Consider the following 21,871-nt stretch of genomic DNA (forward strand, 5'->3'; position numbering starts at 1 on the left):
GGCCTGAATCTGGCCCTCACAGATGGTGTCGACTTGAACAACCTATTTAAGCTCTCTCCATCTCCGTATCCTTAAGTGTAAAAGGAGCAAATGATAATACCTATTATCATGGGAGATTTTGAAAACAAGATAAAATAAATGCACATAAAATTGCCTCACACATGATGAAGTTTGATACGAATGTTATTTATGATTATTGAACATTTTCTTTAGGATCTTAGGGAGACACATTTTCAGTTGCCTATGTAGCTATGAGATTGCCTCATTTAATAACTTTTCCCTTTTTACAAGTATGGTGTTCAACTTCATGATGACTCAGTCCAGTAAGGGGTTAGGTTTGTGCAAGGTTGATATTACTCTATCTTCATTCTGAAAACTGATGATACTGAGATCAAAAAGAGGCTTTAGGGTGTTACCTAAGGTCCTAGAGCACAGGCCAGAACTCTGGTCTCCTAGAGCCGAAGTACTTTTGCTTCCCCAGGCTGCTCTAACCCCTTGGTTCACAAAATAAATAGAACAAATTTCTTTAAGCCTTTTCCTCAACAGCAGGCTTGCCTGAATGGCTCAGATAATTGTTCTGTTCTCCATCTGGTTTTTCCATTGAAGACATCGCCTGAGGCATGCTTGTTTTATGTACAGGGGTTCCTGTCTCCCCCTCTAGACTCTCGGCTCTTTAAGGGAAGCTGCCTAGTCTTTGTCTTCCCACAGCACCCAGTGTCTGGGGCAGGGCTTGGCTCACAACACTTCTCTGATGCTTCACTGTGAACTCCGCCATGACCTTTCAGGAACAGGTTCTAGGTAGGTCTCCTGAAGCTGGTTTCAGATTCAAAAGCGGCAAATATTCATTGAGCATCTCCTCTGTACCAGAACGTATGCTTTCGCACATATCTCGTTTAATCCTATTCTTGAGTTTTGGACGTCAACGTTAACTTTAGAACCTAACCTCTCTCTGCACTGGACTCGCCCATCACAATTTAGATGAGTGATGATGGTGGCTGGTATGAAGGCGCTATGAGTGGGGATGGGAAGAAGTGGATGAATTTTTAAATGTTTAGGAGGTGGCTTTGATATGACTTGCAGGACTTGTAATGACTAGCTTGACAGGTTAATTGATTAGATGTGAGCCTAAGGAGAAAATATCACTGAAGGTTAGAGCTGGAAAGACTCTTAATAATCATCTGATACAATCAGTTTATTTTATAAATGGAGCAACTCTGGTATGAGAGTGAAGTGGTTTGCCCTAGGTCACAAAGCCAGGTGTCAGAGGTGTGGGATGAGAAACCAAGGTGTTTCAGCTCCCAGTCATAAGTCATTTGTTGATAGTTGTTTGACTGATTGATGATATTCAAAAATCATTTTGTTAAAAATGACTAGAATACTAGAGAGCTTTACATCAAGGCCTTAAGAAGCATGAACAACATAAAAATATTCATTTCAGCATTACTTATATGTAATATTGAAAAATTGCAGCTGTCCAACATTTGGGCATTGGCTAAGAAGATTATAACACATCCGAGTGATAGGATAGTCTATGATATTATATCACTAAAGGTAATGATTACGAATAACTTTTGACGATGTAGGAAGATACACGAAACAGCAAGAGAAGGCTATAAAGTCATATGGGTGATATAACTTCAACTTTGCAAAAATAATATTATGCATAGAAAAGACTAGATGAGCACATAACAAAATGTTATCCGTTGTTAAGATTAGCAGAATTCTGGTAAGTACAATTTTATAGACTTTCATGTATATTCTAGATCTGCACTATCTAATATGGTCGCCGTTAGCCACTTGTGGCTACTGAGCACTTGAAATGTGGCTGGTTCAAATTGAGATGTACTATGAATGTAAAATACACACTAAATTTTGCAGACTGAGGATATAAAAAGAATGTAAAATGTCTCAATATTATTTTATATCGGTTACATGTTGAATGATAATATTTTGGTTATGTCGGATTAAATAATACACTTTATTTACGTTCTGTTCATCTGTTTTTTGGTTACATTTTTAAACGAAGCTACTAGAAAATTTAAAATGACATATGTGGCTTACATTCTATTTCTATTGGTGTGGTTGCAAAAAAGTCCATTACAGCCTCAGGGGTAGAGCCCGTAGGAATGGGGTGGGGAGTACTGCAGAGGCCCCAGCCCTCCACTACCCTAACCAGCACTGCGCTGCATGCAGCACTCATGCAGCTGCCTCGGAGGACCTGGGGCAGAGTGGGCAGAACACAGGGCAGAAGGCAAAAGCAAGAAACTCCGACCACCTCATTACTTTTGAACTAAAGTATGAGAACCAGAAGACAGAGTCAGGCAGAGGCAAGCTTGCCCATTGTTCTGTTCCCAGGCTCTGGCCCTTGTTTGGGTTGCAAGCTTTGGGATGAAAAGCTAATAGCACACTTCTGCATGGGGAGGTGTGGGAAAGAGGCCTAATATTGAGCCCTTTTTTCCTTAGATGTTTCAGGCAGGTGGAAGCTGCCTACTCTCCCCTGCTGCTTATGCCTCTTTCCTATGACAGGCCGGATGGATGGGTGGCAGAGCATGCAGATGTGGACAGATGCGCTCAAAATAAAGTTATGTAGCAAAGAGTTTGGTCTTGCCAACCTTCTCTTATGGGCATCAGGGACTGATGAAATTAATTTATAAATCAATAACATTCATTGAAGACTCATAGAATTTCAGAGCTTTAAGAATCCATAGATGTTTTGCAGACCCATCTCTAGGCTTTCTCTCCTCCTCGTGCTGCTCCTCCCTTTTTGGTAAGAAGACCTCGAGACTCCAGAAGAATAAGTGACTTGCTAAAGGCCCAAGCTCCTGGTACCAGGGTCTGAGACAAATATTTGGGATCCTTGGCAAGTCACCTCTTTGGACCGCGGTTTCCTCGAGTGGGGTTAATAGTCTTGTTGGACCTTCTCTTGATTGCCTCCAGATGATGCATTGATGAGGCTAACTGGCAATTGTGAAGATGTGTCACTCGTGGAGACATTTTTAAGATATAGATCCTCAAACAAAGGCAACAAAGAGACGCCAGACTGAGAACTCGCCCACCACAGTGATGGCATCAGGGTGCAGAGTGCTGCACAGCCCACCCTCCTCAGCAGCCCATGTTAGCTGAGGGAAGTGTGCACCACTTCCCTGCCCATGTCTTTATTCACAGTTCCAGTCAGACAGGAAATCTACCATTGGACCACTTGATTCTTTCTAGAGCAAGATCAAGTCCTCAGTCAGACACATGGGTCTCCACAGTTATGGTTGGGCCACCTGCCCAGCTCTAGAGTTACAGGACCCACTGGGAGAGTTGGCCTTGCCCTTCTCTGTCTGCATGATCTTAACTTCCTTCTCTGGGCCTCTGTTTCCTCGTCTGTTAAAACAGACCTATCTGTGATGATCTTTATATCTTAGGGCTGTTATGAGGGTCAGTGACTACATGAGATACTGTGTGAGATTAGTATTGCAGGGTCTGGCAGACACAAATCTGTTTGGATCCTGACTTCCCTGTGTGACTGTCGGGAGCAGAGTCTGAGGCAGGTGTAAGAACTCCCTTGATTGGCTCTTGACTTTGGTCTTCTTGCCTGCTTCTCAAAGGCTGGGAGCACATTTACCTCTTCTCAGATACTATTTAAAAACAGGTTCCAGAATCCTGGCTATCATACAGAGAACATACTTTCTTAGGTAGCTACTAAGTGATAGGTGTCTCTTCTCATTTTAATCATTGAATCACCAGATAGCATCAAGCTTTCCATTGCGAACAACACGTCTGATACTTCATTTTAAAGAAAGTGGGATAGTGCACTGTAAGACTTTTCAGTTAATAAAATATTAATGTGATTATGATATTTGTTAAGAATTGTTCGTATTATGTAAAAAAATCAATAGGCAGAGAGGATTGCAGCCTCTTGGCATGTTGCCACCTAGTGGCGGCTGCTGGGATGGCCCAGTCTCTTGGAGAGGCAGAAGACAACTGCTGTTGGCACTGTATCCCGCAGTCACCCTGGCCCTGATCAACAGTGGAGACTCTTAGTGTGCATCTTGTAGGCCTTTCCCTCTGTCTCTATTAATCCTATTTATCTTCTGAGCGTGATTTAAATCCCAGCTCCACGAGACTGTCTCTGAGCAACTTAAGTAACCATTCGCTTGCATCGCTCACACTGGACATTGCCTTATATTGAGTCTTTGGAGTTATGGGGCCAGAGGCGGCAAAAATTCTGAGCCCTGCCACTTAGCACTCAGGGCCTGGTAGTCCACTATGCCTGGAGCTGCTACGATTTTCAAAGGCCTTCAAAATGATGTTTAGAGTCTGAAAAAAAAAGTTACTGGCTTCTAAATAAGAAAACTGTAAAATAACAATAAACGATTTAAAAAGATTAACGAAATTGACATGTGAGTTAAATGCAACACAGATCTTACGCAGTTATGTTTATTCCATGAAAGTGCATATAATGCATTCGATATGATGTAGAGTGATGGAATCTCTAAACTAAGAATACTCAGGGCTCAGAGAGGTCTTAAACAGCTCTGTCCTGCAGACTTAAAATGGCCTTCATCATTCCCACCTCCTTATTTTATAGATGAGGACTCTGGGAGGTGAACTGACTCACTCAGGTCCCTCAATAAAGGGAGAGCTGGAATCAAAGCCCAAGTTTCCTGACTCCTGGTCCAGCATTTTCCATGACACCAAATAACCAGCATTAATAGCCCATTTTTTTTGTAGTTCCAGAAGATTCTCTTTTACTTTGGAAATTCTTTCAGGATGTGTAGGAACTAACTATATTTAAAAATAATCTGGGTTTCTAAATTATTTCACTTTTGTAAAAAAAAAATCACAAATCATTTAATATATCATTGCCTTACCTGTTTCCTTTCCCAAGTTTTTTTTCCTACTACCTCTATAAATTTATGATCCTCCCTCTCTTACTTTCAAGACTGATGGCTATTATTTGTATTCTTAATGTATAGACTTACTCACTTCTTTTTTCTTTATAAGTATTTCCTTACTTTTTTATTATGAATTTTGGGAAGATCATTTTCTCATTTTGATATTAAGCACTAAACTATAATAAACATAAAAACCCAATTTTTATAACCTATTACAGGTTTTTAGGACTAGCAATTGCATTTGCTTCTTCCATGGCAATTCAATGTAATAATCCCATGCTATAGATGATTGTTCTTTAATTTTCATGCTATAAATGTCAGGGTTGGTGAATGAATTGCTTCGTTGAAAAATATTCCTTTAAAGTTACTACAAATAATCTCTAAAAGGCTTTTATATGAATTTTCAAAGCAGAAAGCTCTTGTTTCATAATTTCCATCGGGGAGGATTGCTGGGCCCAGTCCTTATGGACGTGGAAGACTTTGTGCCAAGCAAGATGAGGATGAGCACTCAGCACTGGTCCCATCAGTGCAATGAATTTGGCCAAATCCAGAAGAGCAGCATGGCTGATCAGTGGGCTCGTGGCACAGAAAAGCTTTCTCTTGGGCACGTCTGTTTCTTCTTCCCTCCTGTTGCTCACTCCAGGGTCCTCCAGCACTTCGGCCTGGCTTCTGTGGCTTGAGAAGTCCCTCTGCCCAAACCCTATGCTCTCGCTACAGGCACACTTCCCCATCGCCTTCAAGTCAATCCAGTAATTCAATAAATCCTGATTAATTTGGTGATGGTAGAGAGTTGTTTACCATAATGGAACCTTTTGGAGTTGGTTATCTGAGAAATGAATCTGGATCCCACAACTTTACTTTTGTTGTCTGTGGACTCTGGTGTTCGAAAGATTCAGCACTCTATCGAGCCAGTTAATGTGCCATCTTTTTTGATGGCAGCAATATTTACAAAGCTGCTAATTTGACCACATGGAGGACAGACTTTAGGAGGGAGACTTGGGGAAGGTAAGAGGAAGGGAAATTAGTATATGTTAAGGATTATTATGTACAGGCACTCTGGTAAGTATTTTCTCATGTCATCCTTACAACCTTGTGACGTAGATATTAACCTGTCCTCATTTTACGGAAGTGGAGGTGGAGGCTCAGAGAACCTGGAAACATGCCCAAGTTCCACAGGTAAGCGGCAAGGCTGAGATTAAGATCCAAGTGTGCCTGACTCTGAAGTCCAGGCTTTTTCTCCAGTGCTTGACCTTGGATATTACTCTCCACCTGGTAAGTGAAACGGATGCTTGGTAGAATATGAGGAAGCATTGTGATGCTGGCAGTCACATCTAGAAGCTCCACCAATTACTAGATGGTTCTGAAGCCAGAGAAGGCTTGTGATTTATGGTGGGACTCTGGGCAAGTCATTTAACACCTTTCTTCCTCACCTTCTCATTATTTGTCTGTAAAGCACTTTGAGGACCTATAATAAAAGAGCTGTATAAAGACAAAGAAACATTATCCTTCAGTGTAGTCAAAAAGCCAAGTTTCCTACCTGCGATCAGTGGAAGTCCTGTGGCACTTTCCAGAAATGTATGTACTGATGGAGCCATAGGGCCCAGGGAAAATTCCAATTGAGTAGCTGCTGACTGAAAATCACCCTGTAGTTTCACCAGAAAGAGGGTTTCTCAGTCCGGGCTTACCCGTCGGGGTTCTGCTGCTATGTTAGGCCTCTGTCTCTCTGAACTTCACCCCAGAGGCTGCCTTCAACTGACTAAACCCCTCTGATACCATTTGTTCCGAGGTTCCGTTTCTAGCAAATGAAAGAAACCGCATTAAGGAAGGCATTTCCTTCCTCCTTTCCTCCCTCCTTCTCTCCTTTTCTTCTTAAAATTCAATGCACTATTTTTTAGTATATGGCTTACTCTCAGGAGAATGCATTAGAAGGCTTTTAAGTCATGGCAGATAAGTGTAAATTCTTAGTTCTAGCTCTACTTGTATTTGATAAATATTTCGTTAAGTCTCTTCAAGGTAACTTGTAGAAAATAGTTGTGAAATTATTTCCTTCATAACAAGTGAGTAAAAAATTCAAAGTACACACACTGATGTTTTCCCCCTCAAATCTGAGATAGCAGGTTCTTTGATATACAATGTCTTAGTATGAATAGAAGTTTTATAGTTACCTCTTTGAAAAGTGTTTTCTTATATTGAGCATCTTTAGAGATGTCTTCTCATCCTGTATTCTTCTGTTTATGGAGGGTAGGGCATTTAGCTGCTGCCACATGGGGTTCAAAAATTCAAAACCTATTTTTCCAGTTCAGGGAAGAGCTTCAGGAGAACCCAGTTGTCCTCCTTGGTGGTGACTGTAACTCTTCTCTGTAATTCCTTTCTATTTCCCACCTGTGTTCTCCCTATGGGAGATGAATTTTGTTATTTTATTTGGGCTTGTATTATGTACTGGTTTCTGATTTAGCTTGATCAAGTTGCAATGGGTGGGTTCAATATCACTTACATATTGATATCATTTCCACAAAAGTTTGAAAAGGAAAAATTTCAAAATGTAAAAATAGACATAAATAAGCAGGTACTCTAGAGTGGGCTAGCAATGTGGCATGTTAGGGGATGACTGACTCCCTCAGAAAGGGAAGCCATTTCATTTATTTATTTCTAAAGGCCTGGAACAATAGGCAAACACAGTGGATCTTATGGTTAAGAAAGCAAAATATATGTTTAAAGGAATATACGTATTGTTAAAACAGTTCTATTTATGCAAAAGATTCATGTAACTTTATAAAGGTTTTCAGGGATTTTAAAGGATTTTAAGTGCTGTGTTAGACTATACTAGTAACAGATGTTCAATGGCATGTTTAAGTTTTTGTTTTACTGAATAAGCAATGGATTACTTGATATTTTCTTTTTAAAAAATCATACCAAAGCCACTACATTTTAAGTATAGCTCAAATTCATTACTTCTAAAAAAACATGTGATTTAAAATAACATACGGGCTCCTAAAAATAAATATCACTATAGTAGAGCTAGAAGATTATGTTTGCTAAGTATTCCCTTCAGAATTCTAGTCTTTTGTGTTACTTCTTGTGCTTTTTCTATGAAGACAGATGGTGTCAGTAATTGTCTATATATTTAATTAAGTTAAAAAGCTACATAGTAAGGTTTTAGCAAAAAGTAGGAAATTTCATGCTATGAGCAAAGAAAGCAAAAGGAAGCAGAGACTGATAGCATAAGACACTATTCCTCCCCAAATACACATTTTGATATCCACATGTGTTGGAATGTGAGATTGTATTTCATCAATCTAATGATAAGAACAAAGGCATTTACTCTGAAAGATAAAGCCCGTATTGAAATCTAGATGGCAGTTCTCTTACATTTTTGACTAGCTAAATGGGAATTTGTCCGTATCACCTCCAATCTTGGCCTAATAGTTAGTGGTTATTCTAAATTCCTCTGGCTTTCTCCATTTTTTTTTTTTTTTTTTTTGCCTAGGATTTCTCACTTAGCAGGCTAACTATTGTGAAATTATTATGAGGGAAAAAGCAGTAGCTACTTGTAGAAAGTGGTTTGGAAAACTAACTTAACCATTCTTGTGCTGTCTGATTTCAATGTTCCCATCCCGTGAATCCACCTTCTGGCTTAATGGCAATATGGTGCTCCCAGCTGTAGTGCTGTGTATGGGCTTGCTCATTTAAACTCTGAAAGCTTAAAAATGGCTACCGCAATGCTGATTTTATTCCATTTCGCTTAGTCATTAACATTTAATGATTACCTTATGTGCTGAGCACAAGGATGGAATATATTTAAAAAAAATAGGAGATGTGTTTTCTGGCTTTAAGCTGTTCAACTCAATTCAACAAGCATATTGAGGATATACAAGAAAGACATGCATTTCTTTGGTGATAGTAGTTGAGGAAGGGGGAGAGGCTTACAAAGGAAGTCACCATCAATTCAGTGCAGTACCACGAGTATGTGCTATGGGAGAAGCAGCACAGGCTTGGCAGCCAGCTTGGTTTGAACCCTGTCATGGTTTGAACCCTGGCTTTGCCACTTAATAGCCATGTGACCTTAAACACGTCTCTCTAGCCCTAGTTTCCTCCTTTGTAAATTAGGGATAATAATACTCACTTCTCAGGGTGTAAGGATTAGGAATACTGTATGTAAAATAAATAACAGAGTGCCTGGCACTTGACAAAAATTCAGTAAATCATTAATGTTATCATTAATAATTACTCTGCCATCAATGCTATACCTCAGCTCTGAGAGGCTAATCAATGAAGTGGCAGTTGGAGTGGGATTAAGTTGGGTTTCCATGAGTAGTTGGATTGTGAAACGTGTTTTGAAAGAAGGGAAGCTGCGTACTGACAGAAAAGAAAGGAGAGGCAATTTGTAGGAATGAGAGTGGCATGTGGGAGGCGGAATAAGAATGCATTTATTGAACATGGGAGCCACCAAGCAGGTCAGCTTGCTTGTCCTGGAGGGTACTTTGGACATGATCAATGAGAAAAGCAGTTAGTGTCACATGGTGGGAGGGGGTAGTTGAGAGCTGTTTTAAGAAATAGGTAAGGCCTAGCACAAATTACCCTGTCCTTTGTCACCCCAACGTTATGGTACAGGCAAAATTAAGTTAAAATGAATGTTAAGGACAACTTTGCAAGGCAAAATTTATCACACAAAACCTCCTAACTACAGGTGGCAGCTGGAAGTAGGAAAGGGCCACTCAGCTTTTTTTGCGTGTGATGCTGGGGGACCAGCTGTAAACACATATATGTGGAGAAACTTCTGGTCTTTCTTAGCATTAGTAGGGAGCCTTTTCTTTTCCCCTAGCTGCTGCCCTCCTAAGTCTGGTAGGAGTGTAACACATCTTGAAAAGCACAAGATGCAGTGTGAGTGCCTAGATTCACTCACCTGGCAATGTTTCTGGTGATTAAAGTTCATTAGAGACATCAAAGTCCAGAGAGAAGTGTCAGAGTTTCATTCAAATGAAAGCAAGGATCTCCATGATGAGAGTGGATATCTGAAGTCCTGGGTGGGATGGCATGTTATAAACAGAGGACTGGGTCTATTACATATGTAGGCCAGCCAAAGTTCTACCCAAGAGCTGATGTTTAGGCTTGAACTATCATCTTTCTGAAGTTTAGGCTTGAACTATATCATCTTTCAATGTTTATAACATAAGGGGGTTAACCAAACATTTAAGGACAGGCACACATGGTAACATTGTTTATAACAACACTGGCCACTGGTTTACCTGCATTATCAGTGTTAAGAAACAAAATTGTAATTGTCACTGTAAAATTTATTGTCATCATTAACTTTGTGTTTATTGTAGAAATCATCACCACCACCATCATCATTCTTAATACTTGTGTATTATAGGTCTCTTTCATGACACAAAGATGCAGACCTTTTAAAGGGACAGGTCTTTTACTTTAATGCTTCAAAATTCTTTGATATCTATTTTTCCCTTCACTAGGTGTTAACTTGTGATTAACAATGCGCCTATTACAGCATTTAAAAATACTGAATAATAGCCTCTTCTGCTTATGCCAAAGGCCTATTAAATTTTAATTTAGATATACACTGTTAACTTTCTTATATATCAATAAAATACCTTCCCTAAAGAGAAAAAGTAAATCTCATTGAGCTCCCTTGGTGAATACCTAGTATATCTTGCAAACAGAGGTAGGGAGATCTTGCAAATGAGAATACAAGAGGGGGACTCAGAGAGAAGTATTCATTTATTCATTTAATAAATATTTATTGTGAATCTATTATATGCTAGACATGGTGCTAGGTGCTGGGTATAAAGCAATGAATAAGAAGGAATTATGATATTTCTATAGACCTTGGTTTTACCACTCTCTGAAATAAATATATTCATTTTTGATGCTTATATATCACTTTATGATGATGAAAATGCTCACTGACTTTTAAAAATAATGCTAATTCAATTCAGATTCCACTCACAGTTTGGGAACCTGCTGAGGGCTCGAGTGACAGCTTTACATGTGATTACGCCTTTTGATTTAATAAGAACAGCACCTTATATCTGCTCAGCCTCCCAGAACATCCTGTGAGAAGGAGGGCAGGAATTCACTATTTGTCAATGAAAAAACTAGGCTCAGAGAGGTCCAGTGAGTTGTCAAAAGTATCACAACTGGTAAGTGGAAAGACTGGGTCTAGAATCTATTACTCATCACGATGAAAATATTTTCAGCTATCTCCTTTTTTCTATTCTAGGCTGACATATTTGTATATCGAAACTCGTAGAAACAGTTTTCAGAATGTATAGGATATTCTCTGATATATATTCAGGTTTCCATTTTTGTTTTTCCTCACAATTTGTACTTTGTAACAAGTCTCACTTCCTTTTGTATGCAGTAGTTTTTCATCTAAACTCTTCTTAAAGATAGGATTTCCTTTCCTTTTTCTACATAAAAGTAATAACTATCAATGCTCATAACAGAGATAATTGTTTCACAAGTTTACGACTAACAGGGAATTTCAACAGAAAGCATCTTTGCCAATCTATTTGTTTAGTGACTTTTCTATAAAGAAAAGGAACTGGAGAATGATATATAAATGCATATTTACACGAGGTAAATTGGATATAATGTTTGTAAGACTCAGATCATCATTTTACCCATATGTATTTTGTGCTTTTCTACCACCACCCTTCACAGCATCTTTCCCTCTTTCTTACCCTCCTTCAAATCCTAATTATCTTTCAACTCAAATCCCACCTACTCTGCAAAAACCTTTCTTGACTGCTCCAAACAGAAGGCAGTTAAACTGATATTACCTTTGTGATAGCTCTTTGTACTGTTCTATGTAGTTGTCACTTAGGCTTTTCCTTGTAATTCACTTTTCAAGTCTGTCTCCCCAGATAGATTGTGATCTCCCTAAGGGCAGGCACCTCTACATCTTTTGCATCTTTGCAGCCTCTCTAGCATCCACCATAATGGCATATACATAATAGATGCTCAATAAATACTTGTTCTTTCTTTTAGAAATTTCTGGAAGTGAATGAGTAAGCTCAATAGATCTGGATCTTCTAGAATTTTCAAAAGTCCATTAACCAGTTGGCTCTTATGTGACTATCATTGTTAGACATCAAAAAGAGGTAAAAAAAAAATGCAAGTTCCAGTGCTTTCTAGAAGATTTAGAAATCTCACGGAGGCAAAATTTATACCTAAGAACCAGTAAGCCGACAAAACAATTATGTGCATGTGTATCAAATGAAATTGGATGGCAGATATGAAATGACTTTCCTCATGATAGGGAACATGTCCTGTTTAATCTCCGTCTCCTCTGCATCCAGCAAGGGGTAGCCTAATTTCTTGGAAGGTATTTGTTCAATGTACATGTCAGCTTCTTCTCAATCTAAGGCCTTTGGTAGGTGCTTCATGGCCCTTCTGGAACCCACTAGGAACTGCCATCGGGGGACCTGGTTCCTGGCTCCAGGACACATTGGGGTATGGAGATAGACTGTGCTACTTTTTATTTAAGGATTAGATCCCTCCACAGTCACTTGGGGCAGAGCCTCTCCCCACATCCTCGTGGGAAGCCAGATCTCTAAAATGGCCACCTTGTCATTCCACGTATCTGCATGGATTCTCGGGAAGCCTGGAGTTTCCCTATTCCTAGGATATTGGCATCTTGGACATAAGTCCACTGGTTGGAATGATTTTGTACTATGCGCCTACCAGCTCCACTTCCCAGGACTGGCCCTTTTCCTCTTATTCCCAAATGACCCTGGGTTCTGCCTGATGTTCTCAATATTTAAACCCTACATTTCCAAAACTGTTTCTCCATTCTGCTACCCTAGAACCTCACTCTCATCTCCTGAAGTCTGGACAGGACTTTTCATACTCTTATCTGGAGTCGATTCACAACTGTGGGGCTGTCCTTGGTGTACCATTATCATTTTATCTACCTTTCTTTGGCTCCTAGTCCCGTCTTCTCTTATCATGCCACTATGGTAAGTTATGGGGCCAAATAGCAAAAATTTGAGATGGATACAGTCACCTCTGTTCCCTGCCTCCCATGTCTACTGTAAGACATGTTTGTATGTAGGATCATATATGTGAAAGTAATTTGTAAACTATAACATTCTATACAACTTTATGGTTTTCATTATTCGAATATTTTTTTCTGATTACAAATATAATGAATACTTCCTTTTGAAAATACAAACACAGAAAACACAAAGAACAAAACAGAAATCTCTATAGTAGTTTCCCATTGCTGCTGTAATAAATTGCCATAAACTTAGCAGCTAAAAGGGTCAAATGTCAGAAGTCTCACAGGGCTAAAATCAAGGTGTCAGAGGACATCATTCCTCCTAATGGTTCTAGAGGAGAATCTTGTTTCCTTGCCCTTTTCAGCTTCTAGAGGATGTCTGCTTTCCTTGGCTTGTGGTCACTTCTTTCATTTTCAAAACCATGAGGACCTTTGTGACTATCCAGGATAATCTTCCCATTGCAACAGCCTTAAGTTAATCCCATATACATGCTGACATGTATGGTCACATCACAGGTTTCAGGGATTAGGACATGGACATCTTTGGGGTGATGGGAGTATTACTCTGCCTACCACACCTTCAGTCCTCCAATCGAGAAATAATAACTTGCAACATCTTTTATTTCTTTAGGTTCTTTTTGCTCTGTGTATACATATATGTGTACACACACATATATATACATATATGTGTGTGTATATATATATACATATATATATTATTGCATATATTATTGTATATATATATACATATATATATTATTGCATATATTATTGTATATATATATACATATATATATTATTGCATATATTATTGTATATATATATACATATATATATTATTGCATATATTATTGTATATATATATACATATATATATTATTGCATATATTATTGTATATATATATACATATATATATTATTGCATATATTATTGTATATATATATACATATATATATTATTGCATATATTATTGTATATATATATACATATATATATTATTGCATATATTATTGTATATATATATACATATATATATTATTGCATATATTATTGTATATATATATATATATACACATATATATATTATTGCTATAAAATTATCTTAGTGCATATATTGTTTTGTAACCTGCATTTTACCTTTCCACTATTCTATAAACAGTTTTCTGGTAAATATTCTTCGAAAACTTGAGTTTTACTGTTTTGATAGCATTCAATTCTATTGATCTATCATAATTTGCTTAACAAATTCTCTATTACTGGAATTTGGGCTATTTGAAAATTTTTACTATCCTTAATAATGTTGTGATTAATGTATGTGTACATAAATCTTTGTGATTATTTCCTTGTGACATTTCTAAAAAGTAAATTCTTACTATTATTAAATTTTGAATGTAAAAATAAATACTATGAAAATATTATTGAAATAAATAAATTTTGAACCTGAAGGTTCTTCAGAAGTCACATAAGCTAACCTACTCATTTTATAGCTGAGAAAACTGAAGCTGAGAGAGAGGAAGTGATAAGCCCGAGGAAATGCACAGTACTTTTGATAAAGAGCTAGAGCTGACTATTTGAAACTTTCGTATGACGAAAAGCATTACAAATAAACTTAAAACACAAATGACAGACTTTGATATCTAAGTACCGGAGGCGCAGAGGTGGAGCATGGACGTGGCTGGTGAAGAAGACAGCCGCATTAGTTGGGAGACTGGCTGGTTAAACTGAACAAATAAATAAGTTGATTGAGTAAATATATTGAGGATAAAGAGACTCAGATTTATCATAGTTAGAAAAGGTAATTATTTTAAGTATGGAAAAGGGAAGTCCAGAAAGAATCTTGAGGTGTTAGATTGGAATTAGAGATAATTGGCAGGAATGTATGGCTTTAAAATATATACACTGATAGAGGTTTGTCAAATTGTGATAGGCACAATTTAAAGCTTTAACATTAGGCAACAAAGAGAATAATAAAAGCAAAGGATGAATAAAGTGAATTAATTAAGTAGAAAATATATATATATACACTGATAGATATGATAATAGTGATAGATGCATGAATATATATGTATGTAGGTATATGTATGCTTGTGTGAGTATATATATGTATATATTTCTTGTTCTGTCCACTGAGAGAGACCAGAAGCAATGACACTCCAGTAGCAGTGACAACACTAAGAGCTCAAGTCTTTTTTTAGTATACAGGCTGCTGAAGTGAGCATGAGCCCAGATCTACTAAAAGGATCCGAGGCTCTTAGGTTGATCCCAGGTCTCGGGCAGGGAGAGTGTAGGATGAACCTGAAATATCTCATTGTTCTAGAAAGTAAGACAGTGCTTAAAGAATAATAGGAACAGATCAAAAGGACATGAGACCCACCACTGGCCAAATCTGTAATAATTTGAACATGAAAATGGTGAAAGTACATACTGTAATTGACCAAAGAAGTAGAAACTCGAGTTTAAACTGGTATAAGTATATACATGCATATATACATGCATACATACATGCATAACTTATATGCATGCATGCCTACATACATAAGTGAAAGATGGAGAAGGAAAAACTCTTCCTTGCAATATACTGCCAATGAATATATGTAGAAAGAATGATGGAAATATAAAAGTACTACTATCATAGTGGTGGCTGACTCAGGAGAAAGTTGGTAATGGATGCTAAGTTTTGTGGGCAGAAATTGATGAGGAAGTGTACTCTCGGAAAACTTTTCCACAAAAACGCTACTAATCAATTACAAAGGAAAAAGAAATGATTTTATGGTGAAGAAACATGAGTGAAAAAAAGAGAAAAGTCACAAATAAATCTGGGAGAAGATATTTACGACAAGTGTGAAAGTCAAAGGATAAGAGTTCCTTATATACAGAAAGCTTCTATAAATCAGTATAGAAAATTGTAATGCAAATGGCCATATACTCAGGTGTTAACAGGAAGGGATAAGAAGTCATAGGATGATAAAATCAGAGAACCCTGGGTTAATATTTACTTTCTCATCCATCGACCGATGCCTGAGCTCCTTCTCTAAAAGCCTTGGCACCACCATCTACTAGAATACCCCTGTCGTTTATTCACTCGTTCTTTCAACAAATATTTACTGAACCCTTGCTTTGCGCAGAGGTAGTGCTGAGAATTGAGTGGGGAGCAAAATTACAGGAGGAGACAGATTTAATCAGATAATCATGTAAATAAGTTTAAAATTAAAACTACGGTAAGTGGTATGAAGAAGAGGTAAGTAATATGAGAACCCAAAACGGGTGAATTTGACTTTGTCATGGAAGGCTTCCTTAGGAAAGTGTAAGGCTTGTGCCGAAATATGGTGGATGGGAAGGGGGTTAACTAGGTAAAGAAGAGGAGGCAAAAGCATTTCAAGCAGAGGGGCAGCAAGTGTAAGGGCCCTGTTGCAGGAGGTAGTGTGATGAATAAGGGGGACAGAGGGAGGCCAGTGTGGTTGGAAAAGAAAGAAAAAGGAGGTGAATTAGGGTGAACAAATCTGGCGAGGCACATGGGACCAGTCAGGTGAAGGGTGGAACCTTTAGCCCGGAAGCCCGGAAGGGTGGTAAGCTCAGGGAAAGGACCAGCTGTTTGGAGAAGATCCCTCTCATTGCCATGTGCAATTCTCCCTATGCCAAATGCGAATAAATAAAAACCACCAGTCAACTGTCCCCATAGTTTCATCCTTTCTACCGCCCAAAGGATCCCAGGTTTAATCCTTCTTCCTCTTGACAGATGTTTAGGGAAAACATCCTTTCCTCCCCGTTTCTCTGCCACCCAGCTCTTCCACCAGAGGCAGTTTCTGTCCTCCTTCCGCCCAGGGTAGAATTATCTCTGAAGGCCCTTCAGTTTGTTCTTTTCTCTCCCAATCTGCGGGCCTGAGAAAAAGAATGTAAAACCACTGGAGGGCCCAGGAAGGCGAATGGAAAATGATTATTGAACAAGCTGAAAACTGCCCAAAACATAACTCTCACTTTGAAACCATCATCTGACTGAAATGGAGAATCATAAAACTGAGAATAATGAATATAAAACAACTAGAGTATTTTTACAATGTTAGATGGCCACAGGATATCAGGAGAGGGAGGGCGGGAGGCCATTTCATCCTTTAGGCAGAAGTCTGGTCACCCAACACTAACAGAGAGGAACTCAATATTTAAAAACAAACAAGTCCTGTGAAGTAGTAGTGAATTTAAACATTATAATCTAGAATATTATACATCAGAGCCACACAGGTGTATATGAAAGACCTTGTAGATGAAATATTGAATAAATAAAAGCATGCTATAGAATGATATATAGGAGGTTACAATCTATACAAAGTTGATGAAACTATATAGTATTTATAGGTACATTCATGTGCAGTAAAAGGGTAAAGATGTGAAAAGGAATCAAAGTCCCAAATGTAAGATCGTGGCTACTTCTGGGAGGAGAAAGGGCCAGTGAGGAGGGTTGACAAGAAGTACACGGGGCTGGAGGTGGTATTGGCACCACTTTATTTCTTATGCGGGGTAGGGCACGTGATGTTCATTATATTATTATTTAGACCTTATTTACCAACATAGTTTTTAGAAGATAATATTGACAACATAAGTTGCTGCTGAACTAAGAAAAGGAACAGAAACAAGGGCTCTTAACTCCTTTCTAATGATTGATGTTCTCTTTAAGAACAGGCTCTAGCCAGGTTTGATCCCTGGAAGGCATTGTCTTACAACAAGACATAGGTAGAGAATTGAGGCCCAGTCAACGGAGTTTTACAAGATGAGCTGTAGTCATTTAAACTCTAATGGTACCCAAAGGAAAAGACCCTGCTCCTGTATTTCCAGACATAAAGTCCAGTCTCACACAGATTGACATGGACTGTGTAAATGCTGAATTTATAGGGTCAGCTCATCTGACAAATAATGAATCTTAGAAGCTCCCTTATATGCCCTATTGCATGAGTGTGGACAGTATGGGGTCTAGATATTTTAGTATTTCACGTGGCATCAAGTCTACTTACCTGTTGTTCCAAGGTGCTTGGATCAATAAAAGTCACCAGGTCTATAGAAAAGTAACCAACCACACTTCTCATTTTACAAGCCTTTCCAATTTGGAGGCACAAGGAACTGAGAACTTGGGGATCCACTGAGGTTTGAGGCACAGTGGTACCGGAGGAGATGAAGGGGCCTTCCGCATGTAACTGGTCTCCCGTTGACAGCACCCTGATTTCTCCACTGGGCTCTATCAGCATGTCCACTGTCAGGTTGGTGACACTTTCTGCAGGTGGGTATGCTTCGACCACGCCTCCTGGTGAAAAAAGCATGGAGTAGGTGAAAGGATACATTCACATAGACTGTGCTCACTTAGACAGGAGGAACGAAGCCAGGCTATGGCAAATGGACTGGGTTTCAGATCCTGCATCTGCCACGTCTTGGGAGACTTTGGACAAGTAGCTTCGATTCTCTGAACCTCCTTTTCCTCATCTGTACAATGGGCATAATAAAACCTACCTCACCAGATTGTTGCGAGTCTTAGAGATACAGTATTAATAGTATTTAGCAACAAGGCTTGGCATACAGTAGGACTCAATGGATGGTAGGTTTGATTCTGATCAAATTAGGAAGACACCACAAAGACTAACAAGTCTATGCCCATTCATTATATAAATGATGAACCTAAGGCCTATAGGTAAATACCTTAGGGGAAATTAACTGTGTATAGCCCACAGTTCAAACCTTGATGATGAGAGTGCTGTTTCTGTTCACTACTTTTTGAAGTTTTGACAGGTTAAGGCTTTTATCAGGTATAAGAAAACACTGATCATTACGTCAGCGAAAGGACTCCTATAGAAAGCCAGTTGTAAAACATTTTTTTTAAAATACGCAAACAGGAGGTACTGCCGTTCTTGAGGACAGGTATGCTTCCTCCTTGCTGATAATGAAAGCTTTATAATTTATCATATTTTACTTTTTGCTTTGAATAAAAAAAAAAATCATAAAGGCAAATTCGATGCTGAATCACAGCAACAACATTAGACCTAGCTAATTTGTGGGCTAGCTCAGCAGTGGTTGTCCACAAAAATTACATGGCCCTAATTTTCTGTTTTCAGGCCTAACATAGATCTTACTGTGTATATCCCTTTTATAGAAAAAAAATTGTAATATTATTTGTAAACAATTAGATAACATAATTTTAAAGTAAAAACAGCTCTGCAGCCCCTGGACATAGTGGGTTCCGGAGCCTGACAGTATTAAGATAAACGTGGCTTGTTATTTCACAAATTTGCTGGGAGGTGACCTCTACCCACAGGCTTTGAACAGCATATATGGCTAAATCCTGAGATTTTAGCAGTTCTCAAATGCAGCCATCTGTTACTTTATATAAAAGTCACTTTCCTTAAATGTCTGTAAATGTGGTTGGAGCTGGCCCTAAATAAAGCTGAGTTTCAGAAGGAAAACTGATTTATCTTTTTGGTTAGTTTGAGATGTGCTTTTCTCAAATGAGGCCTGCTAATGTATGCTGTACCTAGATACCCATAGAAAAACCTGTTGAATCTCTCTGATTCAGGTAACTTTGTGGCTTTAGCTGTTCCCTATATTTTGAAAGACAGTACTTCAATAGAAGCACATTGTTCTTTATACTTACAAGATTATTTTTACTTCAAAGTAGCTATATCGTAGTGTTCTCAACATCATAACTACATCTTTTCACTATTATTTTCCTTTCAAAGCAATTAATTCCTCTTTTTAAAAAATATATTGCCTTTGATACAAGACTACGGTAATTCAGAAATCAATTGTGTAGCACTTTTTGTGACCATAAGCACATTAGAGACAGCAGAAATGAAATGAAAGAGGCAATGGTGGAAGATGGCAGAGCATGTGAACTTAGAGCCAGGAAGCCTGGGGAGACAGCCTGTTTCACTCAGTAAACATTTATGTAGGCCTGATGTGTGCTGTGCGCTAGGCTCAGGATTGGGCAGAGGTCTTAAAACACATGACTGACTAGAACCTGATTTTTGAAATGTGTTAAAATTGTAGGATCTAACTGTGTTTCCACTCACCATGCATTTGTTGTATGATTTTGCCAGAATCACTTCCTACCTTTGAGCTTATTTTTTTTTCATCTATGAAATTGGCTCAATAAAGCTAGTTCTGCCTCCCAAAAACAGGCACTGTGTTTACAACACTTCTGCAGGGACAGTGGCTGGGAAAACCCTTTCTAATCTACAAAGATCTCATGAAAATACATAGATTAGAGGAAGGTTTGCAGGGTGACTTTGGAAGATCTGGAAACTTCCTAACATCCTATCCTGGACGGACCTGGAGATCTTAATGGTCTTCCCTTCCTAACTTAAAAAGAATCCCTATTCTTGACCATTTTTGTTGTTGTTGTTGTGGGTACCTTATTTTCGTCCAGTTATGCTTGGAGTTGACTCTTTTAGTTTTACTTTTCTGTCAGTGGGTACGTACGGAAAGTGTAGGATCATAGAAATTTAGATTAGAGAGAACATTGGAGATCACGGAGCATTATCTCTCCCTCCTGTGATTATTGGTTATTCCAATAACCAATACTCTCTCATACATGGAGCTAAGGTGTGTTCCTTGATAAATACACCCCCAGCTCTAGCCAAGACTCCTGGGGATGTATTTATTGGCTCTGCTACATATCAACAGAGTGATTTGGGGTGAGTTAGTTAATCTTTTGTATCTTAGTTTTCTCTATAAAACAAGGGTGATAATGGTACCCACCTCACAGGTTTATTAGGAGGATCAAATAAATCAATAGATATACTTAGAATCATGCCTAGCGCACACTAAGCATTATTGGTGCTAATTATTTATCGTCATTGCTGTTATCATCATTGTCCTCTTGCTACTGCTGTTGTTATCATATAATATATTATTATATATTAATGTTAATATATTATTATCACCTGATAGCAGCAAATAGAGTGGAAAGGAAGCTTCTGTAGTATGTTATCCTAAGCTATCGTTCTTGTGGGTAAGCATATAAGAATATGTCTTACACTGTAACCCCCTAGAGAGTGAGGGGCATGGCGTGGGTGTCCCCAGGTGTAGCACTCCCACAGGAACCTCTGACACTGGGGATAAGTATCATTCGCTCCATTCATTCCCACATTCGTGGACCTTCTAATGTCCTCAGATAATGGGGATGAGTTAGGAGGAGGAAGATGAAAGGAATGGAGGCTTCTTTTGTTCTGGGACTATAGAGGATTCTTATTCAGAAATGCTACCTTCAGATCTGGAGGTGAGACCATTTCTACTCTCCTAGAAAATGGAAGAGGAAATTAACATTTATTAAAGACCTATTCGGGATCGGGCTCTGTGGTAGAAACTTTCAAGTCTGTGTTCCACGGAATCCTCCCAACAACGCTGTGAAGTAGATGAGTGCAGAAACTGGGCCTCTGAGGGTTTAAGAGCCTTGTTCATGGTCATGGATGAGATCTAGATCCAGGTTATCTGACTCCAAAGCCCAGTCCTCAGGAGAAGTCTATGGTACAGAAAAGGGGCAGGAATCTCGAGCTGTGCACACCATGCTTGGTGTACTCAGCAATTATTTACTTACGAGGCTGGTGCAAGATGGATATTTAGGCAAAAAATGAAAAAGACGCTGCTTATAGAAGCACTTTTATAAACCAACGCAAGAGATACGAAGTGTTTAAAGTGGTCCCTTGTTGACCCAAAACTAGAATTCAAGGTTGTGGAGATGGATGCTCAATAGAAACTTCACAATCTTATTTACCTTGAATGAGAAATGTGTGGAGGAATTTCCTCCACGTCGGGAAGCGTTTCTCATTGACTGGCTGAGCGTGCTGTGCTAAAATGCCCGCTAGCTCCTCGGAGATCTTCACCAAAGCTGGCTCCTGCAGAAACAAATTAAATAGAACCACAAGCAATTTTACAACAGAAATGAAAACTGCTTGTGGAGTGATTAAAAACCAGGCCTCCAACAGGCAAAAA

General features: G+C 38.7%; 1 protein-coding gene across 5 annotated transcripts in view; it reads right to left on the reverse strand.

The window, feature by feature from the left end:
- IQCH (IQ motif containing H) overlaps positions 1 to 21,871 on the reverse strand; it is a 172,513-nt gene that overhangs the window by 27,530 nt on the left and 123,112 nt on the right. For all 5 annotated transcript variants that reach the window (XM_025038933.1, XM_025038936.1, XM_025038935.1 and 2 more), the window contains 2 exons: positions 21,654 to 21,774; positions 17,908 to 18,194 (listed from right to left, as the gene is read on the reverse strand). In XM_025038933.1, the coding sequence (XP_024894701.1) occupies positions 17,908 to 18,194; positions 21,654 to 21,774 (408 nt within the window). The remainder of the gene's footprint in view (positions 1 to 17,907; positions 18,195 to 21,653; positions 21,775 to 21,871) is intronic.

This window comes from Pteropus alecto, unplaced genomic scaffold, assembly GCF_000325575.1.
Source record: "Pteropus alecto unplaced genomic scaffold, ASM32557v1 scaffold86, whole genome shotgun sequence".
NCBI lineage: Eukaryota > Metazoa > Chordata > Mammalia > Chiroptera > Pteropodidae > Pteropus > Pteropus alecto.